At 45.5% G+C, this 24,938-nt stretch overlaps 1 protein-coding gene across 6 annotated transcripts in view; it reads right to left on the bottom strand.

The window, feature by feature from the left end:
* LOC128424082 (sodium channel protein type 5 subunit alpha-like) overlaps window positions 1-24,938 on the bottom strand; it is a 207,287-nt gene that overhangs the window by 145,089 nt on the left and 37,260 nt on the right. For all 6 annotated transcript variants that reach the window (XR_008332921.1, XM_053409898.1, XM_053409897.1 and 3 more), the window contains one exon: window positions 10,038-10,262. Coding sequence is in view for 5 of the 6 variants with exons in the window: in XM_053409898.1 (XP_053265873.1) it covers window positions 10,038-10,262 (225 nt within the window). In the remaining variant the exon portion in view is untranslated. The remainder of the gene's footprint in view (window positions 1-10,037; window positions 10,263-24,938) is intronic.

Below are 24,938 nucleotides of genomic sequence, written 5' to 3'. Positions count from 1 at the left end.
CATGACTTCCACCACCAACTAGTTAGGGTTAAGCCAAAATGCTATCCCTCCATATTTCACCATCTATTTGCAGGAACAATATTTAAAGGGGGAGTGAAGGGGAGCAATGGGCAGGGGGGTGAACTTCCTATAGCACTTCCTGGCATCTTAAAAGATAACAGCTGCCATTTTTTCCCCAGCGGAGTAATGACAGGAGTTCCTGCCCTCATTCTGTCTTCAGAACGCTGTTGCCAACCTGAGAGCGATGTCCTTGCTCGCCTTTGTTAAAAAGAAATAAAAATAATCCCTCACTCTTGACTGGCTTCAGAATCACACTACACTTTCATGGGTTGCCATCCTGAAGCCGGGCAAGAATGAGGATCAAACTTCTTGCCCTCACTCATGGAAAAAATGGTGGGCTTTGACAGACTAAATGCTGGGATGCAAATGAAATGAGCAAGAAAGAAATTTCGGGAATCTTTTGCACACTCATTTTGAGCTGAAAGTTCTGCTAAAAAGAAAAGAAAGAAAGAAAGAAAGAAAGAAAGCCTTTCATCTCAGCAATGAATAATACAAAGGGACCCGAACAGCAACTTGCTTCCAGATAAGCTGCATTGTTTCATAATCAATAACAAACAGCTTCTATTTTTTAGTATTCTTCCCATCCATTCCCCCACCTCCAGGGAGCTAGATGTTGGGTGTGATGGTGTTGAGTGGAACTTAGCTGTCTCTGGATGTAGCAAGGCGCCTATAAAGCATAACAGCATGACCGCGGCAGGAAGGAATGTTCAGAAAGCAGCCTCATACCAGCTACGGGAGAGATAAAAGATAAAACGCCGGTGCTAGCTGTCCCCCTTCCATTCAAAGGGGGGAATCACTCTAGCTTGACACAAAAACAAGGGGCTGTTATTTGGGGACACTTCCACTTATGGGCTGGATGAGGGCCTTGTCAACAAAACGCAGCGGAATGAAGTGGTAGAGCCCTGGGGTGGTAAAAGAGACTGTACCGCTTTAGTCTGGAGATGGGGGTTCTCCCCATGAATAGTTATGCCAAAAAGAAAAACAAAACAACAAACCTCTCCGGAGTTAGAAAGCTAGCAATGAAGGGTACAGACTTCACAGTCAAGACCTTTGTTCCTGAAAGAATTTGTTTACGTATGCAACTACGGCCGAACGGATTTTATTAGCACAACATGGGAAAAAAGAAGGTGTCCCAGCTAAAGAAGATTGGCAAGTTAAATTCATGGAATATGCTGAAATGGAAAAATTGACAATGAAACTAAGAGGACGAGACGACAACAAATTTAAAGAAGAATGGAAGATGTTTATTGCATTTGCAGGTGCCCACTACTCTTCCTCTGCAGCTGAAGTCTCCATGTGCTCTTGTGAACACATTAAGGTCATCCCCTCCAACGTTTATGAAAATAGGGACATTCTAAGGAAAAGCAGGACATTGTGGGATCAAATCCAAAACCAGGATGGCTTCTGTAAATCCAAAACTGTCCTTGGAATATAGGGACACTTGGAGGGTCTGTAAGGGTTCGAGTGGGTTTGTTATATCAAATTCAACAACAATGCACACATACACAGCCTCAGCCAATCCTGGTTGCCACAATTCCCCACAAAAACAGGCCTCAAGCAGTTTCAATTCGCTTTGACTAACCTCCCTCTAAAAGCAAAGCCTCAACCAGCCTCAGCTACCACAAACTCCCTCAGCGGAAAAAGGCTTAACCAGTGTTGCCCTACTGCAAGTTCTCTCTTCTTGACATAGCGTGTTCTCCTTCATGGAAAGTACATGTTGCGGTGGGGGCCGCCAGGACACTCCAAAGTTGGGGGCGGGCTAATTGATCATTGGCCACTGATGCGATTGGGGCTTCCCTTGTTGTTGGGAAGAAGTTAATGTTGCCATTTGTTGATTGACAGCCAGAAATGCTAAAACTCCTTGCACGAGGCTAGGGCTTCCTCTTTTCGCCTGTGCATCGGATTGCCCCTCCCCCCCTCCCAAGAATTAGGGTTGTTCGCTTTGACCTTGCTATGCCTGTCATGGGGTCGTCTGCTCTTGGGGCAAGGGCCCGGTAGGAATTTTGTCCATCTGGCTGACTGGCTGGGGCCATTTGGTTTTTGCCTACTGCGTAGCAAATCGTCACAACTTGTAAGGTTGCAGTTAGGCATTGGTTTATGGTTTGGTTGGTTGAGGGGCATGGATTGGCTGTGCCTGCCCCTCTAATGCTACTGCTGCGAGGGATTCCGTTAAAGGAATTGGGGGCTAACTATTGCTTGTCCACTCTGTCAAGTGGGCTCGGGCCATAGCAATGAGCTCCTGGTTGCATTTGGGGTAAGGGCAGGTTCCCTGCTCCATCACTACCCCCAAGTGTATTCCCCTATTCTGACTTTCGCATCGTGCGGAATGTCAGTCTGTCCCCCATGGTGGGGGCAGATAGTCGCAACCAATGCCTAAGCAACCACTCACAAATTTGTATTTTAATAAAGTTGTGGCCAAAATTATGCCAAAAATCTTAAACAAAAAATTCTGTGTGGTGTGTGAGTTATTGGGGTGGCCCTGGGGACCTCGACACACAAACAGTTTCCAACAATGTGATTTGAGATTCCTTTGCTAAAGGCCAGCTGTCAGGACTTGTGATGTGGGAGCATTTGAGCATACAGGGATGTTACTCAGCAGTTGCCAGACCCTCAATGTTCCTTGACTTTCTGTCCCACTTCTGGCGTTGCAGAAAGCCTCCTACCTTTCCAGACAGATTTATCAGAAACAGGCTTCCCACCGATCAAGAAACACTCATCCTCTCCAGCAGGTATCTCAGCCTCGTCTCAAGCCAAGGTGCAAAACCGGCCGGCACTTCTAGCCGGAATAATTGGATCCGAAAGGCAGACTTTCAAATGACAAGGAAGCCTTAGTCACAAGGATTCTGACTGCCTCATGCAATGCAGAAAAGATACCAGAAAGGAAATTATGTAGGTGAGGCCAGATGGCCTTTGAGATTCCAAAGAAACTCCCATCGCAGGACAATCACAGACAAAAACTTCCTGTCAAAAGAACTAGCAGAGTCTCCCTCAACCATTATTGACTATGAAGTCACTGAGTGACCTTAAGAAAGCTCTCCTTTCCCTCACAGCTACCTGCAATAATACCGGTCAACCTTTCAGAATTGCTTCAACGATCACTGAGACAACGTTCCCTGTGAAGTGCTGTGAACGATTAGGTTGCAAATTTGTGCGCAGGGCTGTTTTATTTTTAATTAATGGTCTCGTTCGCATGTACTACAGAGCATAAACCATGGTTACGGAAATCGGTCTGTGCATGGTACTTTTCCTTTGCGAGCAGCTTCACTGCACAAAGGGGACGCCACTTCCTAAGGAGCAGTGTAACTCCCCTCCTGAACCAATTTTAAAATACGGTTCAAATCAAGTTTTTAAAGGTTTTAAAAAACCTTTTTTAAAAAAACCATTAGCCCTGTCCCCAAACTGAATGAATCCAGGGCAGGGCAGGTGATTCCACCCACCCACCCAGGCACAGCCCCAGTATATAATGGGTGGAACAATATTTCAGGTATCTGGAAACCAATATATAGACAAGTCACAGGATATCTAGCAAAACTAGACTGTGGCTTTTGGGTCAAGTGCATTGGGAGGGGCTCCCCCCAAAAAATAGTTCAACTGGGGGTTTAAAATCCCTGTACCCCCTCCCAATGACGGCAAACTTCAGATTCATCCAGCTATTGATCTGTTTTGCTTCCCTCCAAGCCAAACAGCATTATTTGCCTTTTGCTATTTACATCTCATAAATCTAGGCTGACTCATAAATCTTAAACTCCATTTTATTACTAAATGTACCCTTAATATCTCAATCAAGATGTATTTTCCACTGGCAGGCTGGCAGGCCAGAAATTTTAAGCTTCTTTCCTAGAAACCGTAATGTCCACCCACACAGAAGGATCCATATATAGTATGTGTGTGTTTTCCCCTCTGACCATCAAAGCATTGTTCTTCTTCTAATATTATGCATTTGACACACACACACACACACACACACACACACAAAAACACACACACATATATATCAGTTCCACGCCAGCCAATGATGTATATATACATTCTGTTCAGGAAATAGTGTGTGGAATCTTAATGCTGGCAATGGCTGAGTGATGCTCTAAATTTCTGCGTCTTAACCTTCATCCAGGAAAACTAAAAACTCAATAGTTTCAGGAGCTAATAGCTGTTTGTATTTTAACCTCAGTACATTATGGGACGCGGGTGGCGCTGTGGGTTAAACCACAGAGCCTAGGACTTGCCGATCAGAAGGTTGGCGGTTCGAATCCCCGCGACGGGGTGAGCTCCCGTTACTCGGTCCCTGCTCCTGCCAACCTAGCAGTTCAAAAGCACATCAAAGTGCACGTAGATAAATGGGTACCGGCAGGAAGGTAAACAGTGTTTCCATGTGCTGCTCTGGTTCGCTGTACACCAGCTCCCTGGGTTTTCCTCAAAAAAGCAGGTTGGAGAGGAACCCAGCATGGGACATTGGCTGAGACAAAAAAGTAATCAGATGGCAAAGAATGGGTTGATTTTGTGATGGTGGTTTTTTGTTTGTTTGTTTTTTGCCCCAAGCATTTTGCATTTACAGAATTAAAACTATAAGCGGTAAGTAGAAGAAATTTAGGAACCTTATTTGCTGCCTCGCAAGTGACAATATCCTAGGACAGCATTAGGCAACCTGGTGCCCTCTAGGTGGACCATTGCTGGACTCCAATTGACCAAAACAACTTTTGAGGGGGGGGGACATCATAAGATCAGTGACAGGCACACTCCCACATTGGGCTTGAAAAACCAAATGACTGGGTACGTGAAAGACTCTGTTCCCTCTCCCAAGCTCCCATGAGCATCCCTCACCTGCTCACCCACCGACCTGCCTATCTCTCTGTCTTCCATCCTGCTGGTCTAGTGGCAGGGAGAGGGAAGCAAATCTTTGCCTCCCCGCACTGCACTCTCTGATGCTCAACACTCCACTGTGGTAGGGGTACTGTGGTAAAGGGAAGGCCCACTGAGAGGAGGATGCTGGCCCACCCCAGGTCTTTTCCCAGAGGCCCACAAACCCCTGGGGCTGAACCTGAGTCCCCTGGGAAGGCTATTATTGCCCTATGGTATTTCATTTGGATTCTGCCCCAGATGCTTCATTCATGGGCCCCTATTTTCATGCGAGCTTTCTTTGAATAGGCCACGATCCCCTGAGCAAGCATGGGCATCTCTTCCCATTTCCCCTGGATTCTGTCTGAGACTCCACTTCCTAATGAACAGTGGCAGGCTTTTACTTAATCTAGTCCTCGTTTGATCGAATTTAGCGTCCCTAATCCTCGCTTTATCTGCATTCGCGACATCAATCTTCAAGCAATTGAAATGCGGAATCTTATTATGTAGCGTGATCAATACCCCTCAAATGATGTTAAGTCATTCATCTCCACACAATACTTACAAAATGATTGATTCCCCAGCGCCGCCACTCATATTTGCCCTAAAGAGTTGTTGGGTTGTTTTTCTCCCACAACCACATGACAACAATGAAGCACTAAAGCCTGGGAAATAAGAAATGAAATGGCCTAACGAGTTCAGGGTGCAAGTCCTCCCTTCTGCAACTCCTGACCATGTGCAGATTGACTCTCTGCCAGTTTTCTCTCCTAATTTTTCTTCTGCGTTACAAAGGTGCCCGCAAACATGACATGAAGGCTGGCAACATCCACCTTGCCATGTGGGAATCCCTTGCAGATGACCACAGTGCCTGGAGACAGGCAGGCAAGTTATGTATCCACAGCAGTGATCAGAGGAGGAAGCACAGACAAAAGAAACAACATGGTGCATCTGAAGCAGCACAACTGGATAATAATAATAATAATTTATTCTTTGTACCCCGCCCATCTGGCTGGGTTTCCCCAGCCACGCTGGGCGGTTTCCAACAAAGACAAAAAATATACTAAAATGTCACACATTGGTGTGGATTAGTTGTAGTTTCCAGGTCACCTTTAAAGGTAGCCTCACGTAGAACACATTCCAGTAGAGCATGCACCACTTTGGTGAGACAGTCTGTGGGCAGGTAGGGTCTCAGCCTGCGTACCAGGTGGAGATGCCCTGGATACAGAATTTACATGTGCCTCCATGGACAGCTGAGAGTCCAAAATGACTCCCAGGCTGTGCACCTGTACTTCAGGGGCACAGTTACCCCATTCAGGATCAGGGAGTCCTCCACACCAGCCCGCCCCCTATCCCCCAAGAATAGTACTTCTGTCTTGTCAGGATTCAACCTCAATCCATTAGCCGCCATCCATCCTCCAACCCTCTCCAGGCACTCACACAGGACCTTCACTGCCTTCACTGGTTCTGATTTGAAAGAGAGGTAGAGCTGGGTATCATCTGCATATTGATGGACACCCAGTCCAAACCCCGTTCACCTGCCTTCACCTGCCCCAGCCACAACAAAACATGTCTCTCCCACATCAGTCACTACAGCCACAGCAGGCACTGCAACCCTCCAACAGCTTGACCTCACCCCCAAAGGCACACTCCTCCATCACTTCCCAAGGCAGACAGATGCCATACTCTCTAACATTTCACGGTTGAAAACAGGAGCAGGTTTCACCACATCCCAGTTCTTACACCAAGGACTGTTGCCTGAGCCCTTTAGTTTCCATGCTGAAAAAATGCCATGCTTGCTGGCTGCTGTATTCATTCACCCTGAAGTGGATTGCTCTGTGCTGTTTCAAAAGCAAGGCAGGTGTTCTGTTCCTTTGGTTAAAGAAGTCCTGCAATTGGCTAACAGCCATTCAGAATGAGCCTCTCCAGCACAGGTATTGAGAGGCTGTGAGTGTTACATGGCAGAGCACTGCATAGCACATTCCTAAGCATGTCTATTCAGGATTAAGCACCACTGAATTCAATGGGGCTCACTCAGTGGCGTGTGGTGATAGCATGCCAGCTGCAAGTTCATGCACGTGAGTCCACATTCATTAAGGGGGAAAAACACTTCTAAAGTCCTACATATTGTAACCTTTACTCACAGGGGAGTTCTTCCTGCTACAATAACCTTGGTTGCCCTTTCCTGCACCTTTTCCTGCTCTACAATATCCTTTATGAGGCACAGCAATCAGAAACGTGCACAGTATTCCAAAAGCAGTTGCATCATAGATTTGTATATTGGCTTGATGATATCGGCAGCTTTTACTTCAGCTCCCTTTTCTATCGATCTCTAGCATGGAATTCACCTTTTTCATGGTGGCTGCACGCTGAGTTGACATCTTCATTGAGCTATCCACTAATTGTTGGTATTGAACCACCAGTTAGAGACCCACGCTCCCAGGCTTGTTGTCTTTTAAACAGCCGCACAATAGGCAGAAATCCAACAGATGTACCCATTCTAGCATGCCAGGAATGGAACTCCTGTTGAGGTTTGGATGAATGTGTTGCCATTAAAAAGAAGCGATGTTTGTTGTTTGTTTGTTTTTGTTTTTTAAAGGCAGCAACTCTGTTAAATACATTCATAAAGGGAAAGTAACAGATATGAGATTGAAACCTCAAAGGCATGGTTCAGCAAGGAATCTCTATTATTATTATTATTATTGTTGTTGTTGTTGTTGTTGTTGTTGTTGTTGTTGTTGTTGTTATTATTATTATTATTATTATTATTATTATTCCAGCCCTGACTTCCTGTTCGAATCAGACACTCACTCTCACAATAGTTCTCTTGTTTCAGGATCCCTGCACAGACTAGTTTTGCAGCACAGTATTGCAATCCTTCATCTATTAATTTGATTTCTTTACCCTTCCACAAGACGCCTGCCTAGACATGCATCTTTTTAATGCTTTTGTTTGCTTGTTTCATTGTCCTGATAAAACTGGGACTGATCTAGATGTAGAGTCTGGAATTGCATATTTGTGGCTGGCCAGGAAGTTTGTAGATAGGCAGCAGTGTAATCAATGTAGCGTTCCCACTGATCGGGAGAAGGTAATGCCCTGTGTTCTTGAAGAGACAGGGACGCTACTATTCACTTTCTTATCATCATTTATCTTAAACATTTATATCCCTGCTCCTTTTTTGCATTAAATCATGCCTGGTTCAGTTACAGGTGCATGCAATGGACAGAAAAGGGGGGGAGCCACAAGATGTGTTTTATCGCAGGCAGAGAAATGAAGGGTGGCATGCAATGAAGCAGCAACATTAGCACAATAATATCTCGCTGTGCCATGGAAATTCCCCACCCCACCCTCATGCACCACTTAAATCCGTTCTGGGGTTTCCTCAATCCTCCAGTTCAGATTTGGGATTGGGGGAAAGACAGGGCAAGTTCCACTACCCAAATGGAAATCCTTGTGTGACCATAGCTACTTTGCTGGATGCCACCCAAAGTGTGGTTTATGATGCTCAATTGGGCTGCAATCCCAAAACAACAGTAGCAGCATTCCCACACATATAAATATATTTTAAAATCACTTATCATAAAGCTTCTCGGGCTCATCTATCCTTTGAACCCTGATAGGCAGCATTTCAGCCCCCGCCCTGCAACCAAGGAGTGACTCACATCCCAAGGGCTTGGAGCAACTAACTTGCCCAGTGACAGCTACTGGCTTCTGTTAATGTCCAGGCCAAAGCAAGATACAAATACTTGATCCTCTGAGCTGCTTTCTTGGTGAACTAATTGCCCTTTGTTTAACCCTCTTGCCATCTTGCTCGGCCTTCAAATCCTGAAAGATTTCAAACTGTTTCATTCACCCATTCATCCTAAAGCTACAGCCCTGCCAGCTAGCCTATAAGCAGTATCTCACAGGAGCTAACAGCAACCATATCAGAAAACATCTTAAAACCAACAAGCCAATAAACACCAGGGCAGCCAAGATCGCATGGCAACGGGTGGCAGCTTGGAGGCATGCAGCCGCAATCAGGTTTTAAAGCTGGGTGTCATGACCCACAACTCAGAGGCCAGGCATGGAGCAATGGAGACAAAGGAGGACAAGGCTCTTGGGTGAAGAACTGCCAGCACTTTCCCAACCAGAAGATGCAGCCATACTATCCTCGTCTGATACAGGAACATCTCCTCAGCCACACAGGTGCCTCACATAATTAGGTGAGAGCCCTTTAACAGCAGGTCCCCTCCTCTGGAGAGTTGCTTCACTACAATCCAGACATCATATTTTAGGCTTCAGTTTGAGCAAGGTGCTCCTAGAGGAAGCAGCTCATCAGGCTACCTCTATATGACTATGGAGCTCTCCAAGGTCCTGAAGGTGCTCTGTGGGCCTTGAACTCTTGCCTCGGCCTCTGGGAGGGACGCTGCCCAGCTCTCCCAAGCAGCCTTGGGTTCCTGTAGAACAGAACCCTGGGAAAACTGCGAGGCAGTCAAACACTGGGGCAGTGAAGCCACATAACAGATCAGTGGGGAAAGATACAGCCAGAGAACAGAATTCCTCAGGCACTAGACCAGAATCAGAAGCATTATGGTACAAGTCCACTGGTCCTTTTCGTAGCTTGACGTTTGCTCAGCTGGTATCCTCAGTTCCATCCTCTGGCCAGCTTCACCTGAGTCTCTGGTTCAAGACCCCTTGCACTCTGCAAATGCTAATAATGTTGCAGCAACAACCATTCTGCTCCCAAAAATGTGCCCCCACAGAAAAGTTTTCAGCAGCTTCCTAAATATCCCTACTGAGCTGTTCCAAGTGGCTTCCTTGGCAATGAAGCCACCACAGAGGAGGCCCTGCTCCTTATCACTCCTTAGCCCAGACAGCAGAAGGACCTAAAGCAAAATCACCTCTGAAGATCTTAGCATCTAGGAGACTTCATATAGAATGAGGCACCCCTGGAAGTATCCCAACAAACAAACAAACACTGCTAAAAGTTGCTAGTTGGCCTTTTAAATGTTTCCATACACAATGCTGAGCCTTCTTGGCACAGAGCTCTGAGCTTCCGCATGGTGTCAAACTTAGATTTATTTATTGTCATAATAAATGCAAGCGAAGAAACTTGCATTTGGCCAAAACCATAAAACACAGAAGCAAAGAGAGCATCTTACCTGTATCATTTAAAAAAGCATCTAAGGATGGCCACCTCGCCTCATCCGGTATGAATGTGCCATTAATGGTGGTGTTAAACTTTCGGACACACTTCTGCCTCAGATTTCCCATGAAGAGTTGGAGCCCTATGAGGGCGAAAACACTCAAGCAAAAAACGGTCAAGATCATCACATCGGCAAGTTTCTTAACTGACTGGATAAGGGCACCTACGATGGTCTTCAAACCTAAGGAGACAAAGGTTAGCAGGTTATAGGATGAGATGCAAAAGTGCAAGAGCATTGTACGGGTATTAAAAGTCAGTGCTAGTAGCATCTACAAGACACCCACCCCAAGTATCTCCCAGTTGTGAATGCATGGCATAGGTAGAATTCCCATCAAATTTCACTTGTTGTGAAATTCGGAGAGAATTTGGAGGCTCCAGCTCAGGCAAAACATCTGTTGGAAGTCTGAGGGAAATGAAAATAATTCCGGTAAGACTAGTGAAATGAGGCAGGGAGTCTGTCCCGCTCTGTGCAATGTGAAAGTAAAGACTGTTCCATCCGTATGTCCCAATTTCTTCCATACATTTTCCTCCCTACTAATCTGGTATAGTTCTGATAATCTCAATGGGACATTGGCCATTAATTCCAGAAGGTTTGGCTTGCACCCGGTGTTGTTTGTAAATGCGGTATTAAGGTTCCAGTCCTCAACCACTTGGGGATCAATGAAATGCTTTTAAGAAGCAGGGTCAAAACTGGAGAAACCCAAGAACAATGGCTGGTTCTATATTTGTAATAGCTGCCAAGGGGTTATGCCTATAGCATCAGCTCCAAGGTTTCAGAAGGCCTTGGGCAAGTTCCCCTACATGGGCTCCCATCCCTCAATTTATCTACCTCTGCAATATAGCATGTCCAGGGGCTCTTGTCAGTGGGACTCCACCTGGAGTGCAAGCCATCAGCAGATTCCTGAAGGTGCCACCCCTTCACACTGACTCTGTGTGTATGTTTGCAGAACATCTGATAATAAATGGTGTTTTTTAAGATGAGGAAAAGGCTGTAACTAAACTCCAAGCCAACAAGATAGGGTGTATACATATACTCAAATAAACTTTGTATTTCTGGTTTGTGTGTGTGTGATTTCAAGTTCTCAAACAAAAGACTCTACAACATCCTAAATTCCCTGTACTTTTACAGAAGTCAGTGCCACTGAATTCAATTGGACTTAACACCAGGTATAGGATTGCTGCCTTTGTGAATTTTCGGCAGTGGGTGAATGTAAGATCCCCTGCCCAAAAATATAAAGGTTTACAACTGGATTCTCAGCATTTTGGATTTCAGCATTAGGGGTGAACTTGGAAAATTAGTTAAACTTAGAACGCATATAAAATTTGGCTTTGATTCTGGTGTTTCATTGGTTGGGTAGGAGGAAATCCCTAGTGTTCAACTTCGATAGGACCAGATTTTGGTATGCAAGAGGTAATTAGCCAAAGAAACTGGCCCAATGGTGAAACGCGGTAGCAACTTCTTAAAGAAAAACAGGTGTTCAGGTGAGTGGAGTGGGTTGGTTTGGCTGTGTTGTTGACAGGTAGTTGTTGCCAAATTTGCAAATTCCTTAATGCCGTGTTGTTCAGGAAACCCCTATGGCTACTGGAAACTTGTGGCGGGGAGTTCCTCAATGAGAAGATCAGTCATGGCAAATAAGCTTCCTAGATAGAAAGCCTAGCCACCACTCAATGCCATCTAGACCAGGACTGCCTGCTCTGACTGCCAGTAACTCTCCAAAGACCCAGATGGGACTCTTTCCCATCTCCAGCTACCTCAGGTCCTTTTCAGCTGGCAACCGAAGGCAGGAAACTTCTGCATGTGAAGTGTGTGCTTAGCCTGTGATCTGTGGATACTTTCCTGTTAGACGAATAGAGAGCTCTTCACTTACACTGGTCCAGCCAGCCCAGCACCGACTGCCTTTACTGCACTCTCCAAGGTCCCAGACAAGAATATTTCTGCTGGAGATCAGTGGTGCAGTGAAGGGGGAGTTTAGAGCAGGAGAGATGGAGTCATCTTCCTGGACACTGTGATGAATGCAAACTCTCCTTGTCCAGGCAAGCCAAGGAAGGGATAACAAAGCTTTCAAGTTTGTTTGTGACTTATCACCATAGAGGAAGACAGAGGAAAACCAAGCAGAGGCAGGGATGCTTAATTTTCTTTCCTTTGATGAAGTTCCTACTTCCTGCCAGCATTTTAATGGTAACGCTTCTTTGCGAGATGGTTTGTGTTCTTAATTAAATGCTATCGGTTGCATTTCAGCTGGCTGAAGATCTCTTGGTAAAGCTCAATGTGTTTTACAAGATGAACCAATGTAATGATTTAGCAGCATCACCCGCTTCAATGGAGCTTATTCCATGGAAAATATGCACAGGATTGTATTCATGCTGATCCTAATAAATGGAGCTTTATGCAGTTGTATTGCTGCTCTTTGGGTTTACGTGCGTTTATAAAAAGGCTGGCGTTTCGGACTCTCGTCTGCTATGAGAGCTGTCATGGCGACTGCCATTAGATTTCTGCTGGAGACTGTAGGCAGAACCCTCTGTGTGACAAGCATTTCCTCTACAGGTGAGCCATGGAACCCCCTCTGCAGAAAGAGCATTGGATGTGTTCTCAAGAGCATCTGCCATTCACATGCGTTAGCAGAGAGGCCCAAGTGGAGCTGTGTGGACCCTAAAATGCTCCCCAGAATCTTCTGTAAGAGAGAAAGGTTCCATAGCAAGCACCTATGGGTTTCTCAGCAGAACTGGTTTGGAAGGATTCTGCGTAGCAGAAAGTCTGAAAGCCATTGCTTTGAGGGAACGTTCTCACGGAGGCACACAGCAACAAAGTCAGTGCAAAAAGGCAGGCAGATCAGCTTTCTAATGATTCTGTTTCAACAGAACAGGGAACAGAGCAGCCAAATAGTCCATCAATTAGAAATCCATTTGGATCCTGTTTCTAAAGGCAGGTCCAGCCCAGACCTCCTCCCGTTGCAGTTTGTTAAAAGCTGTCTTGCTTCTCACACTCCGTCTTCATTGTCCCCGGATTAGTCTTTATGTTTCCTCCTCTCGGGATTGTGGGCTCAGTCTCTCTCAGAGAATAATGCTGATCAAGCACAAAGAATAGCTGTGCTATTCTTTCACACATCAGTGACCAATGCATGAAGATGTCTCGACGGATTGCGAACTAGCTTGAAGGGGGAGCGCAGACAGAGACGAACTAAGCTAAGCAAGACTTGCTTAACAGAAACCATCTATCACAAATGGGCAGGTGCATGTAAAACTGGCAGAAACATTCTATTTCTTTTAGCACATATGAATAGCCTTTTAAAATAATATTCCTGGCAATGTGTGCTTTTTGAAAAGGCTCTGGTGGCAGAAGGCAATATAATCCAACAGCTGGGAATATAAGGGGGCACCAGAAGATGTCTGACCAAACATAAGTAAGGGGTAGCAAGAACAGTCTAAAGGTAAAGGGAGCCCTGACCATTAGGTCCAGTCATGACCGACTCTGGGGTTGCGGTGGTCATCTCGCTTTATTGGCCAAGGGAGCCGGCGTACAGCTTCCGGGTCATGTGGCCAGCATGACTAAGCCGCTTCTGGTGAACCAGAGCAACACATGGAAACGCCGTTTACCTTCCCGCCAGAGCGGTACCTATTTATCTACTTGCACTTTTGATGTGCTTTCGAACAGCTAGGTTGGCAGGAGCAGGGACCGAGCAACGGGAGCTCACCCCGTCGTGGGGATTCAAACCGCCGACCTTCTGATTGGCAAGTCCTTGGCTCTGTGGTTTAACCCACAGCGCCACCCGCGTCCCATCTAAGAACAGTCTAGTACCTAGTTAATGAGGCACCATTTGGGCAGCTGCCATGTCTAAGACCTCAGGAGCAGAGAGCTAACTGAGACAAGTCATACAACTAAGGCCAAATATCCCTGTCTGGCAGAGTAAGGATGAGCCACGCTTCTGTGTTCTTTCATCTTGCTCCCCTCCTCCAGTTCTTCCCCCACTTCTTTCGTTCTCTCTAGGCGTGCTAGGCTACAGCAAAGCCATGCTAGTTAAGGACAGACGGAAAAGCCCTGCAGGATCAGGCCCACGGTATATCCAGCCCAGCATCCTGTTCTCACTGTGGCCAACCAAATGCCCACGCGAAGCATGCAAGCAGAAACTGAGAGCGATAACACTCTCCCCTTCCTGTAGTTTCCAGCAACTAGTATTCAGAAGCCTATTGCCTCTGACAGTGGAGGTAGAAAACAGCAATCATAGTTAGTAGCCATTGATAGCCTTGTCCTCCGTGAATTAGTCTAATCCTCTTTCGGGGGCTATCACTGTTTCTCGTGGGAGTGAATTGAATGGTTTAATTATATGCTGTGTGAATAAGTACTTTCTTTTGTCTCTCCTGAATCTTCCAGCGTTCAGCTTCAATGGATGTCAGCGCAATCTAGCATTATGAGCGAGAGAAGGACTTTCCTCTATTCACTGTCTACGTGCTGCATAATTTTATACAATTCTAGCAGGCCGCCTCTTACTTGCTGCCTCTAAACGGGGAAAAAGAGCTCAAATGCTGCAAGGTTTCCTCATTGGGGTTGCTGCTTTTTGAACCTTTTTCCAACCTTGCAATGTCCTCTTTGAGGTGAGGCAAGAAGAACTTTACATAGCATTCCAAAAGCGGTGGCACCATAGATTGGGATAATGGCATTATAGGGTGATGCTTGAACTGGGAAATGATGGTTCAAGGGCTCATTTCAAACCAGGGTGTGAAACCTGGATTTCGCATCCAGTTTTGATATCCTGGTTAGCAGGGAGCCCTTAAACCACAGGTTTGTGGATTGAGCATCATGAGGAAATGGGGCTTAAAGAGACTAAAATAACAATTGTTCTCAGGCTGATTGGTGTGAAAGTGTGCACTATGCAAGACATAAAGGTAAAGGGGCCCCTGACCATTAGGTCCAGTCGTGACCGACTCTGGGGTTGCAGTGCTCATCTCGCTTTATTGGCCGAGGGAGCCGGCGTACAGCTTCCGGGTCATGTGGCCAGCGTGACTAAGCCATTTCTGGCGAACCAGAGCAGCGCACGGAAATGCCGTTTACCTTCCCGCTGGAGGGGTACCTATTTATCTACTTGCACTTTGACGTGCTTTTGAACTGCTAGGTTGGCAGGAGCAGAGACCGAGCAATGGGAGCTCACCCCGTCGCAGGGATTCGAACTGCCAACCTTCTGATCGGCAAGTCCTAGGCTCTGTGGTTTAACCCACAGCGCCACTGTACAGGATTTCTTGGTATAAACCAATAAAAACCTGCCAGCGTGTCCCCAAAGTATGATTTGCCTGGAATCCCATTACTACCATATATACTATTTGGAGCCAGTGCATTATAGTGGCTAGAATGTCAGAGTAGGAATGGAGAGACCTGGGTTCAAATCCAGACATAGAGCTTGTTAAATGACCTTTGGCCAATCACCACTCCACAACCTAACCTACTTCACAGGGTTGTTGTGAGGAGGGGATAAATATGTGTATAAACCATTAACATTCTTTTTTATTTCTTACTCCTTTCTTGGAACTGCTGTGTTAGATATGGTTACAGAAGGAGAGATAGCTAAACCACAGCCATAACCCTGTCCCTTGCTCATAAGCTTCTAAGTTTAGGGAAGCTTTTAATGTTTGACAGGCTATTGTATATTAATATTTTGTTGGAAGCCGCCCAGAGTGGCTGGGGAAACCCAGCCAGATGGACGGGGTATAAATAATAAATTATTATTATTATTATTATTATTATTATTATTATTATTATTAGGAAGAGACTTGCTGTATGTGATCGAGCGACAGGCTGTGTGCCCTAACCCTATCTCACATTTATCACAGTATTAATATGCCAGGTCTCTTATCAGGGGTTTCAAGCAATCATCGTAGCAATGCATATCGCGAATGAAGCAGCGTTTTTAATCAGCTGAGGATTAAAGATCGAACCCAAACTTGCAAAAAAAAAAGAAAAAGTTGAAAGGGGGGGCAGAATCAACACGGGAACATAGTAAGTGGTTTTCTTATTTTTATGTTTAAAGAAAACAAAACTATCGAAAAGCAGTTGTTCACCCGGGGTTGGTTTATGGGAGAGGCAGCCCTAATATTACTAATTTTTCAGGTCAGTTTCCAAACTGTGTTCTATTCATCCAGTTATTATGGTTTTAAATAGAAATATAATCCCCTCAGTGTTGGGTTTTTTTCATGTTTAATCTTCTCAGGCATCAGAACATTTCATTTTGATTCTTATAACCCACCCCCTCTCTGCAGCCTGTGATATTCCACATACAGGCAGGTGTGTGCAATGTGTTGTCTATTAAAGCAAGCACAAACCACCAACCCAGTATAATTGTGTGGAGGCCCTCCAGGCTCAAAATGTCTCTGTTTGCCACCTGCCTGGGACTACATATGGTCCCGAGTATGGCGGGAAACAATACATGGCTGATGGGTGCCATTTTGTCTGGCGGATAACACGTTATGGAGGATCCTGGTGTGAAGAATCCTCTGACGTTTAGCAGGACACTTATTGAAAAGAAAGATATTTGCTGGCTGCATGAAAAGTGACATCATTTATCATTAGGACCAATTAAAGTATTTTCGCCCACAAAGATTTCAGGGAGGGAGGAATATGGGTGCCATTTTAATGTGTGTCTGTTACGTGTTAAAATTACTTACAAGGCTTCCAGATAATTTTGTGTTGAGTCACTTCAACCCACCCCTAAAACGGCTGGGAATGTAACTTTCTCTTCAAATTAACTTTGTTTTTGCCTCATTTTATATATACTCGTCTGTGATTTTATATATATATATATATATTTCACAGGCGAGTCCCCCTGCACATGTTCTATTTGCTTGTATGTTTTAATATCGTTTCAAGGCTGCATTTTTTGTTTTTAACCAATATTGTTTTTATATTATAAGTACATTGTACTCTTAAGATATTTAAGAAACAACAAGACTTCAAGCTGTTTCGAAATGATGTTTAAATAAATAAATCCAGGAGGATTAAAGCCGTTTTGAGCCAAAACTGCCATTGACAACAGTGAGGGCAACCCAATCAGGCCTGATTCTGACTACCATTGTCAGCTGTCTGAGGGAAGAGCTGTGTGACAGGAGCTGTCCTGCCTTCCTGGCCTGGATGTTGTGACCAGCTCTGTTCTGTGGGGTGGGGGGGCGGCGAAGTGTTTCAGGGGAGGGTCTGCTCTTTACCAAGGGCAAGATGGCCAGAACCGCCACTGGCACCAGCTGCAACCTGAAGAGCTTGCTTTCTCCTCTTCCCTCCCATTCCCTTTTTTCCTCCCATGTCATGACTTCTTATACAGTGAGCCTCGGGACAGGGTCCGGGGCTTAGATCTGATTTATGTTAAGCCAGTCCGAGAGCCTGAAAGGGGATACAAATATTGTACGTAATTAATGTCCCACTGGGTGAAGGGTGAATTGTGTCCTTAAATCTCTCTCGCTGCCTTTGGCAAAGCCATGCCCAGGAATCGCCATCTTCTTTCCTGGTCCTCCTCCTCCTCCTATGCCTTTTATGGCTTAGGGTCCTCGTATTTACGGGACTGCCTCTCCTGGTCTGCCCCGCAGAGGACCTTAAGGTCCATGAATAATCATAGTTTAGAGGTCCCGGGCCCTAAGGAAGTTAGATTATCCTCCACCAGGACCAGGGCCTTCTTAGTGATGGCTCCGACCTGGTGGAATGCTCTGTCCCATGAGACTAGGGCCCTGCAGGATTTAACTTCCTTCTGCAGGGCCTGTAAGACAGAACTATTCCATCTGGCTTTCAATCTGAACCTGGCCTGATCTTTTGTTCCCTTTCCTTCCCTCCCCCTCCCCTTTTTGTGAAGATTGCCCACTCTGGGATCCCACAGCTGGTTCTCCCCTGGTCTCCTCGCTGGCCCAAGTGGGACTAATTTAGCCAGCTAGCCCTAGTGATCATGTAATGTTTATTGGATGGCTTTTCCCCCTAAATTGATTTTTGATTCTCGATATTATTGTTATTTACGTTTTATACCGTATTTTATGCTGGGTTTTTTGTAGCATCAATTAAGTGTTTTAAATTTGTTGTTAGCCGCCCTGAGCCCGGTTTCCTGAACCTGGAAGGGCGGGGTATAAATAAAAAAAATTATTTATTTATTTATTTATTTATTTATTTATTTATTACTGCACCCTGCCATGCAGAAAGGAGACATGTGAAGGCTTTCCAACCACAGAAATAAAAGCATTGCAGGAAAGTTTGATAGCTGCCTGTCAGGATGCTGTTACGGGCACAAGAGCAGAGGAAGTAAAAATTACAGCTGGCCACCCTAGACTTTTCCTAAACGGTCTTTAGGTGATCTCTCAGGTATTGGGGGCAGAGAGAAGAGAAAACTTTGCTCAAAGGTCTCTGCGCTCCCCAGAGCTAGCTGCCATGTTCTGAAAGGTGATTGCTAAGATGTATTCGAACTTCAGCGGCGATTCAATCTGCAGCGGAAAATAATCCATCGTTGATATGATGCCAATGGGAAGCAACAGCATTACGGCTTAACGGGACGGGCTGTTTACTGAGCTGCGAAGGCATCGGTTTAACTCCTTCCACCCAAGCATAAAATTGAACTGCGCGGAAGCAAAGTCGCTCATTAGACCCGAGGGGGAAGACCTTTTACGGCCAACGGAGCGACTTTTTCCTGAACTTCTGTGGCATTTCTGAGGTGCCCTTTGGAAATTAGTTCCTTTGAGAAGTGCTATGCTATGCTTGCCCCACTGCCTATTTTGCTTCTTAAACAAGGCCAAGTTGAAATGTTACCCCCACCCTTCCCATTTCATTGCCCCATTTGTAAGAGGCAAAATGGGAGGCCCCTTTTAGTGATTTTTCAGAGCGGGGGAGAAAAGAGAAAATGTAGGTAAATTGCTGGCCAGAGCAGAGAGCGCTTTTGTCCAGGAGGTGGTAATTAGTGGTCACAAATGTGTAAATCTATCAATTTCTCTTTTTTCAAATGTAGGGTCAGTTCTCCACTTTTCTACATCAGTTTGCTATTTATCTATTCATCTATCATCTATCTATCTATCATCTATCTATCTATCTATCTATCTATCTATCTATCATCTATCTATCATCTATTTAATCTATCTATTTATCTATCATCTATCTATGTTGATCACTCACAGACATTTTAGTGTGACACTACCCTAATATACACATTTTTGCAGAGCAATTTTTCTTAATATAATGCATTTTGTATATTATTATTATTATTATTACTAACAAATGCTTCTTTATGCGCACTTTACCTCAGTATATGCATTTCTTGCCTGGAGAAACCAAAACTGACATTCTTCCTCATCTCTACATATTCTCGAATTCCTGTTTTTATATGCCTTTATATTACTGTTTTTCTTATTTTGTGTTGCATTTCTGTTCGAACAATATTGCATATGTGTGTGTGTGTGTGTGTGTGTGTATATCCATTTATAAATGCTTTAAAATAAATTATACATATATTACAGGTGGGGTTAAGCCCCATAGAAGCAATCTTCATGAACGTGTGCCCACCACCATTAAAAAGTGCAGTGATTTCTGGGGGGAGAGGAAGCCGGAGTGATAAAATTAAAGCATTGAATGGAACTTGCTACCACGTGAGGCAGTGATGGCCACAAACCTAGATGGCTTTAAAAGAGGAATAGACAAATGCATGGAGGAGAGAGGGCTATTGAAGACTACTAGCCATGCTGGTTAAGTTCTGCCTCCACAGTTGAAGCCAACATTGCTTCTGAATACTAGTTGCTGGAAACCGCAGGAGAGGAGTGTGGCTCTTGTGCTCGAATCCTGATTGCGTGTTTCCTATAGGCATCTGGTTGGCCTCTGTGGCAACAGGATGCTGGACTAGATGGTCCTATGTGGCAACAGGATGCTGGACTAGATGGTCCTCTGGCCAAATCCAGCAAGCTTTTATTGCGTTCTTACATTCACAGTGAGGCTCCCTCACTCCACACCGCCCCCAAGCAGAGCGAAGACAGGAACGTTGCCTGACCTTTACCTGGAATTGGCTTTGCGACAACACCACACAAATCCAATTTGCCAAATGAGTTCCCCAGTTGGTTGGGACCGCTCAAGTAAGGAGGGCAATCAGTGGGAAGAAATGGCACGATTACAGCAGCAAAGAGGAAACAACTGCTGTGAACCGTGGGGAAAGGAGGGGGCATGGAAAAGTTAAAAACGGAAAGGTGTTTTCAGGGATATCTTGGGCTCTTGAAAATATTCACAGGCAAATATTTGGGACACCTCTAATAATCCACAGAATCGGGCAACTGCTTCCACATGCCACGGGGGCCTTGGGCTCGTGTCTCTCAAAGAGCAGCTATTCATGCCACATGACAAACAACTTTTCGACCTTGGAAAGGATATCAAAAGCATTCTGTGGCGTGGTTGTCTGCTCAAAAGCACAGATGGGTCTGAAATCACACTGGATGTGAAACCTTTCAACGTGCCCAGCCATCTTGGGAGAATGTGTTAGCTACAAGGGCCAGCAACGTATCTTTTATTGCAATCTTTTGTTTGTTTTTCTGCGTTTTTCTGAAGGAGGAACGGGATGTCGCTGGGCTACAACTCCTATCAGCCACAGCCAACATGGCCAATACTCAGGGATGGTGGGTAGTAGTATTCCAGCAACTTCTAGAGGCCACTACACTGGCTCCATTCCCAAAGGAGTAGGGAAAATGATTCCTGGCCTCCACTCTTGGAGGCAGCATGCCTGTGAAAACCAGCTGCTGGGCATCACCAGTGGGGAGAATCCTGCTGTCATGCTCAGGTCCTGCTTGCAAGATTCCCACTGGCATCTAGCTGGCCCCTGTGAGAACAGGATACTAGACTACTTTGGCCCTTGGCCTCATCCAGCCCGCAGGCTCTTCTTATGTTATTATGTCTGTAGACAGTTACTTCAGGCTGTTGAGGAAGGCCCGTGTGGTGGGTGTATGTGTAGGAAAGGGCCATAATTCAGTGACGGATGTCATGCTTTCGATGCAGAAGGTCTCCGGTCTAATGCAGTTAGAAGGACCTGGTGGCAGGTGGTGGGAAAGGCCTTTGGATGAGACCTTGGAGAGATGCTGTCAGTCAGTGGCTCAACTGAGCTGTGTTGATCCGGTCTAAGGCACCATCATACATTCTAAGTGGGAGCAGTGATATCATGGAAGGATAACATCTGAATTAGCCAGAGTGCTTGCATGTAAAGTCACACAGGGAGAAGTCGTAGTCCAGAACTGCGTAGCTTGCGATCCATAAAGATCATGGGTTGTGGCTTCCTCGCTGCTTAGCAATGCTTTTTGCTGCCAAACTAGACATGCCATGAATTGTGTGGATGTAACTAGCATGCCATCTTTTCCCCTCCTTTTTGTAACAGAGGTAGTCACCAATGAAGGCTTCACTTGAAGTTCAAACAGTGACTCTGGAGAACATGTTTTTGTTGGGACAGTGGCAAGGAGAGAAAGGGTTCAACCTCCCTTCTCTACTCCCACTCACCAGGGTCCCAACCCTGAGGATGCTAAGTCCCAAAGCAAAAGATGTGCACGTTAATTGCATCAACACAATTAGCACTGCGTCCAGGTTGACCCTCAGGTAGAGAGAGAGCCAAACCAGGACTTTTACAGAGTCCCTGGCAGGAGGCCACAGGCAGATGCTGAGCTGAGTTCAGCTCGGCGGGTTGTAAGTCAGGCAGTCTATACAATTGCATGCAGGCATATACTGCTCCATTATAAGCTGTAAAACAATTAAACTAGCAAACAACAGTCAGTGAACCAGAAACCTTGCAAATAATGCTCAGACTAAAGCCATGACCAAAAATCCCCCCCCCCTCTAACAATTTCACAGAGCCGTTGGTCTCCTGTGAATGGGAAGGGGGATTTTTGGCTGTTTTCGGGTGGCTGGAAAAATTTCACATATTTTTGTTGCAGGTGGTGGGGTTGATGCACCTTAAGACAAGATTGCCAAAGTGGCTTATTAGACTTGGCATGCTATTGGCTGCCTTTTCAATTGTTTAAAGGTACATAGAAATGACACAAAGTACTATCATCCCCATGGACCTTTTGAGCTTGAAATCTCAGCCAGGACGGCTGCTAAAAAGGCTTGTGGTTGGAGCAACTATGAATCTTTCTTTTAACTTGTAAAAAGAGAACAACAACAAAAAAGACCCTTAGGCCATCTTGTTTTAAGGTAAACCAACCAAAATTGACAGTAACTTTCTCCAGTACCTTCAGAGTCAGTTCCCCACCCTGTCCAAAAGCTGGCCCAAAAGTTTCAGCACAGGTCTAACTCATACACACTCAGCAAGGTGATACCACAGTGATCAGTTTTACTGGCACGTCTCAATCTCTTGGTGCAACAAATAATTAGCAGCGCTCTACATCAAAGCTGTTAATATTATCAGAGTCACGCACATTTAGGACACCATCAGAAATTATTCTTGCATGGTACAACCCGCCTGGGAAGTTCTCCTGCACAAGCACCACTGAAATAAACAGGACTTGTGCGGTCTTGCACCGCTTTCATTTGTTTCAATGGTTAGTGCCCAGGGTGACTTCCAGGTGGGTTCTGCCTCTAAGTCTGGCATCCAACTGCAAATGAGGATCAACTAAAGGGGGGGGAAGCAGTATTAAAAACAGCAAGCAAAACCGAGCCTTGGAAATCAGGGAGCATTCCTCAACACCACCCCAGCTCTCCTACGAAAACCAAACACGTTATTTGTGTTATTGCTCTTTGTGGCATCCGTACCAGATGTTGGCAATCAGCTAAGATACACATCAAAAAATTTCCCCCTCTTCCTGTTTCTTGGAGAGGCAGAGGAAACTGTGATTAGCACTGTGCTTGTTAGCACCTTGTCTAGTCTCATCTCCCTACAGAAGGCTTTCCCTTTTCTTCCTTTCTTTGTTAATTAAAGAGTGTTTTCCTGAGTCGGGCAAGTGTGTGCGCAACAGAAATAAATAATAGATTCCAGTGAATGTGTGGCGTTGCTAGTTATGGGAGGAACTCACAGGCCAGAAGTTCATTCAATCTTGTCAATATTTTATCTTTCCTGCCCTGCCCAATTACTGCAGTGTAGGGATGAGGAGCCTGTGAAACACCAATCAACTCCTGGTCATTGACCATGCCTCTTAGAATTGGTGTTCAACAGCTACATGGCCACAGATTCCCAATCCCCGCTCTGTTGAGGGGCTCATAGGGATGCATGTACGTCCCCTTGTAACATTACATTAGGTATTATTATTACTGTCTAAAAATGGAGCCCCCCTATGACAGTTCTCACATGTTCCACCTGAGAAAGAAGTTCATATTCACTTCGGCAACCTAGGAATGTTGTGGAACCCCCATGAGAAATGTCACAAGTCCTACCAAAACTCTGTTGGTTCACCTTCTGGTTCCTCAGATGTTTCACCTGTAGAAGGACCCTGCCATGGGCCAGGAGTCAGCTTCACCTGCTAAACAGCAGCCTGGAGGGGGAGAAGGCGGAATGACTTGACCTGCAGCTGATCAGCCTTCAAGGACAGGAAGAGAAGGTCATTCTGCATTCTCCCACTTCAGGCTGCTGTTCAGAAGGTGAAGCTGTCTCCTGGCCCACAACACTCCAACATTCTCAATGAATTTCACATTGGATGAAGTTTCTACCTATGTTCATCCCTATTAGACTGGGGCAAAGGTGGGGGGTCTGTAGCCCTTCAGAAGCTGTTGGAGCACAACTTATTGGCAGCATTTGCAAACAGTCACTTACCTCTAACCTAAGTGGTACAGTGGGGCAAAATCTGATGGCATTAAAAAGAAAGAAAGGAAAAGGCACACCCATTCATCACCATCACTCTCGAAATAACAGGTGGGAAATCTGTGATGCTCCAGATGTTGATAGATTAAAATTCCTCTCATGTCTGACCATGAGAGTTAATTATGAGATCTTGACTGTTTTAAGGGCCCAATGGGTAGCTAGCTAGTCTTGGATCTGGCAGGTAGTAGTTCCATTCCCACCTCTGCCATATGGATTTTTTATTGTGTTATATATGTGTGTGTGTGTGTACCTATATACATACACACACACACAAACATATCGCTCCCTTCATTAAAGGAAAGCAATGGTGGCCAACTGCTGTAAAGGTAAAGGTAAAGGTACCCCTGCCCGTACGGGCCAGTCTTGACAGACTCTAGGGTTGTGCGCCCATCTCACTCTATAGGCCGGGGGCCAGCGCTGTCCGAAGACACTTCCGGGTCATGTGGCCAGCGTGACAAGCTGCATCTGGCGAACCAGCGCAGCACACGGAACGCCGTTTACCTTCCCGCTAGTAAGCGGTCCCTGTTTATCTACTTGCACCCGGAGGTGCTTTCGAACTGCTAGGTTGGCAGGCGCTGGGACCGAGCAGCGGGAGCGCACCCCGCCGCGGGGATTCGAACTGCCGACCTTTCGATTGGCAAGCCCTAGGCGCTGAGGCTTTTACCCACAGCGCCACCCGCGTCCCTACAGTGCCAACTGCTGTAGTAAATAGTAAATGCAATCAAAATTGCTCACCATTTTACAAAGATAAGAAAGGCAACCTAAATCAATAAGCAGTAATAGTGGTGAAACAGCTAATAGGAATTCAGAGCACTGAAGTAAAATGTGTTAGCTTTCTTTCTTTCTTTCTTTCTTTCTTTCTTTCTTTCTTTCTAGGACCCTGAGGTCCAACAACAGGCATATGCTAAGAATTAAGTCTGGGACAAAAATCCACTCCTGGTTTCCTCCCAAGCTTTCTTTGTTTCAGCCTCCTAATTTGGGGGCATGGTTTGTTCTTGCTTCTGTTGTTACCCAGAGATCTACTGGTAGATCCTGAACTATCTTCTGCCTCTTCCCTGCTTTAAACTAATGAAAGCAAAGTCTTCGTAAATCTGTATCTG

Source organism: Podarcis raffonei, chromosome 12 (genome assembly GCF_027172205.1).
Source record: "Podarcis raffonei isolate rPodRaf1 chromosome 12, rPodRaf1.pri, whole genome shotgun sequence".
NCBI lineage: Eukaryota > Metazoa > Chordata > Lepidosauria > Squamata > Lacertidae > Podarcis > Podarcis raffonei.
The sequence above is the reverse complement of the archived record's forward strand: the minus strand, read 5'-3'. Positions and strand labels throughout refer to the sequence as shown.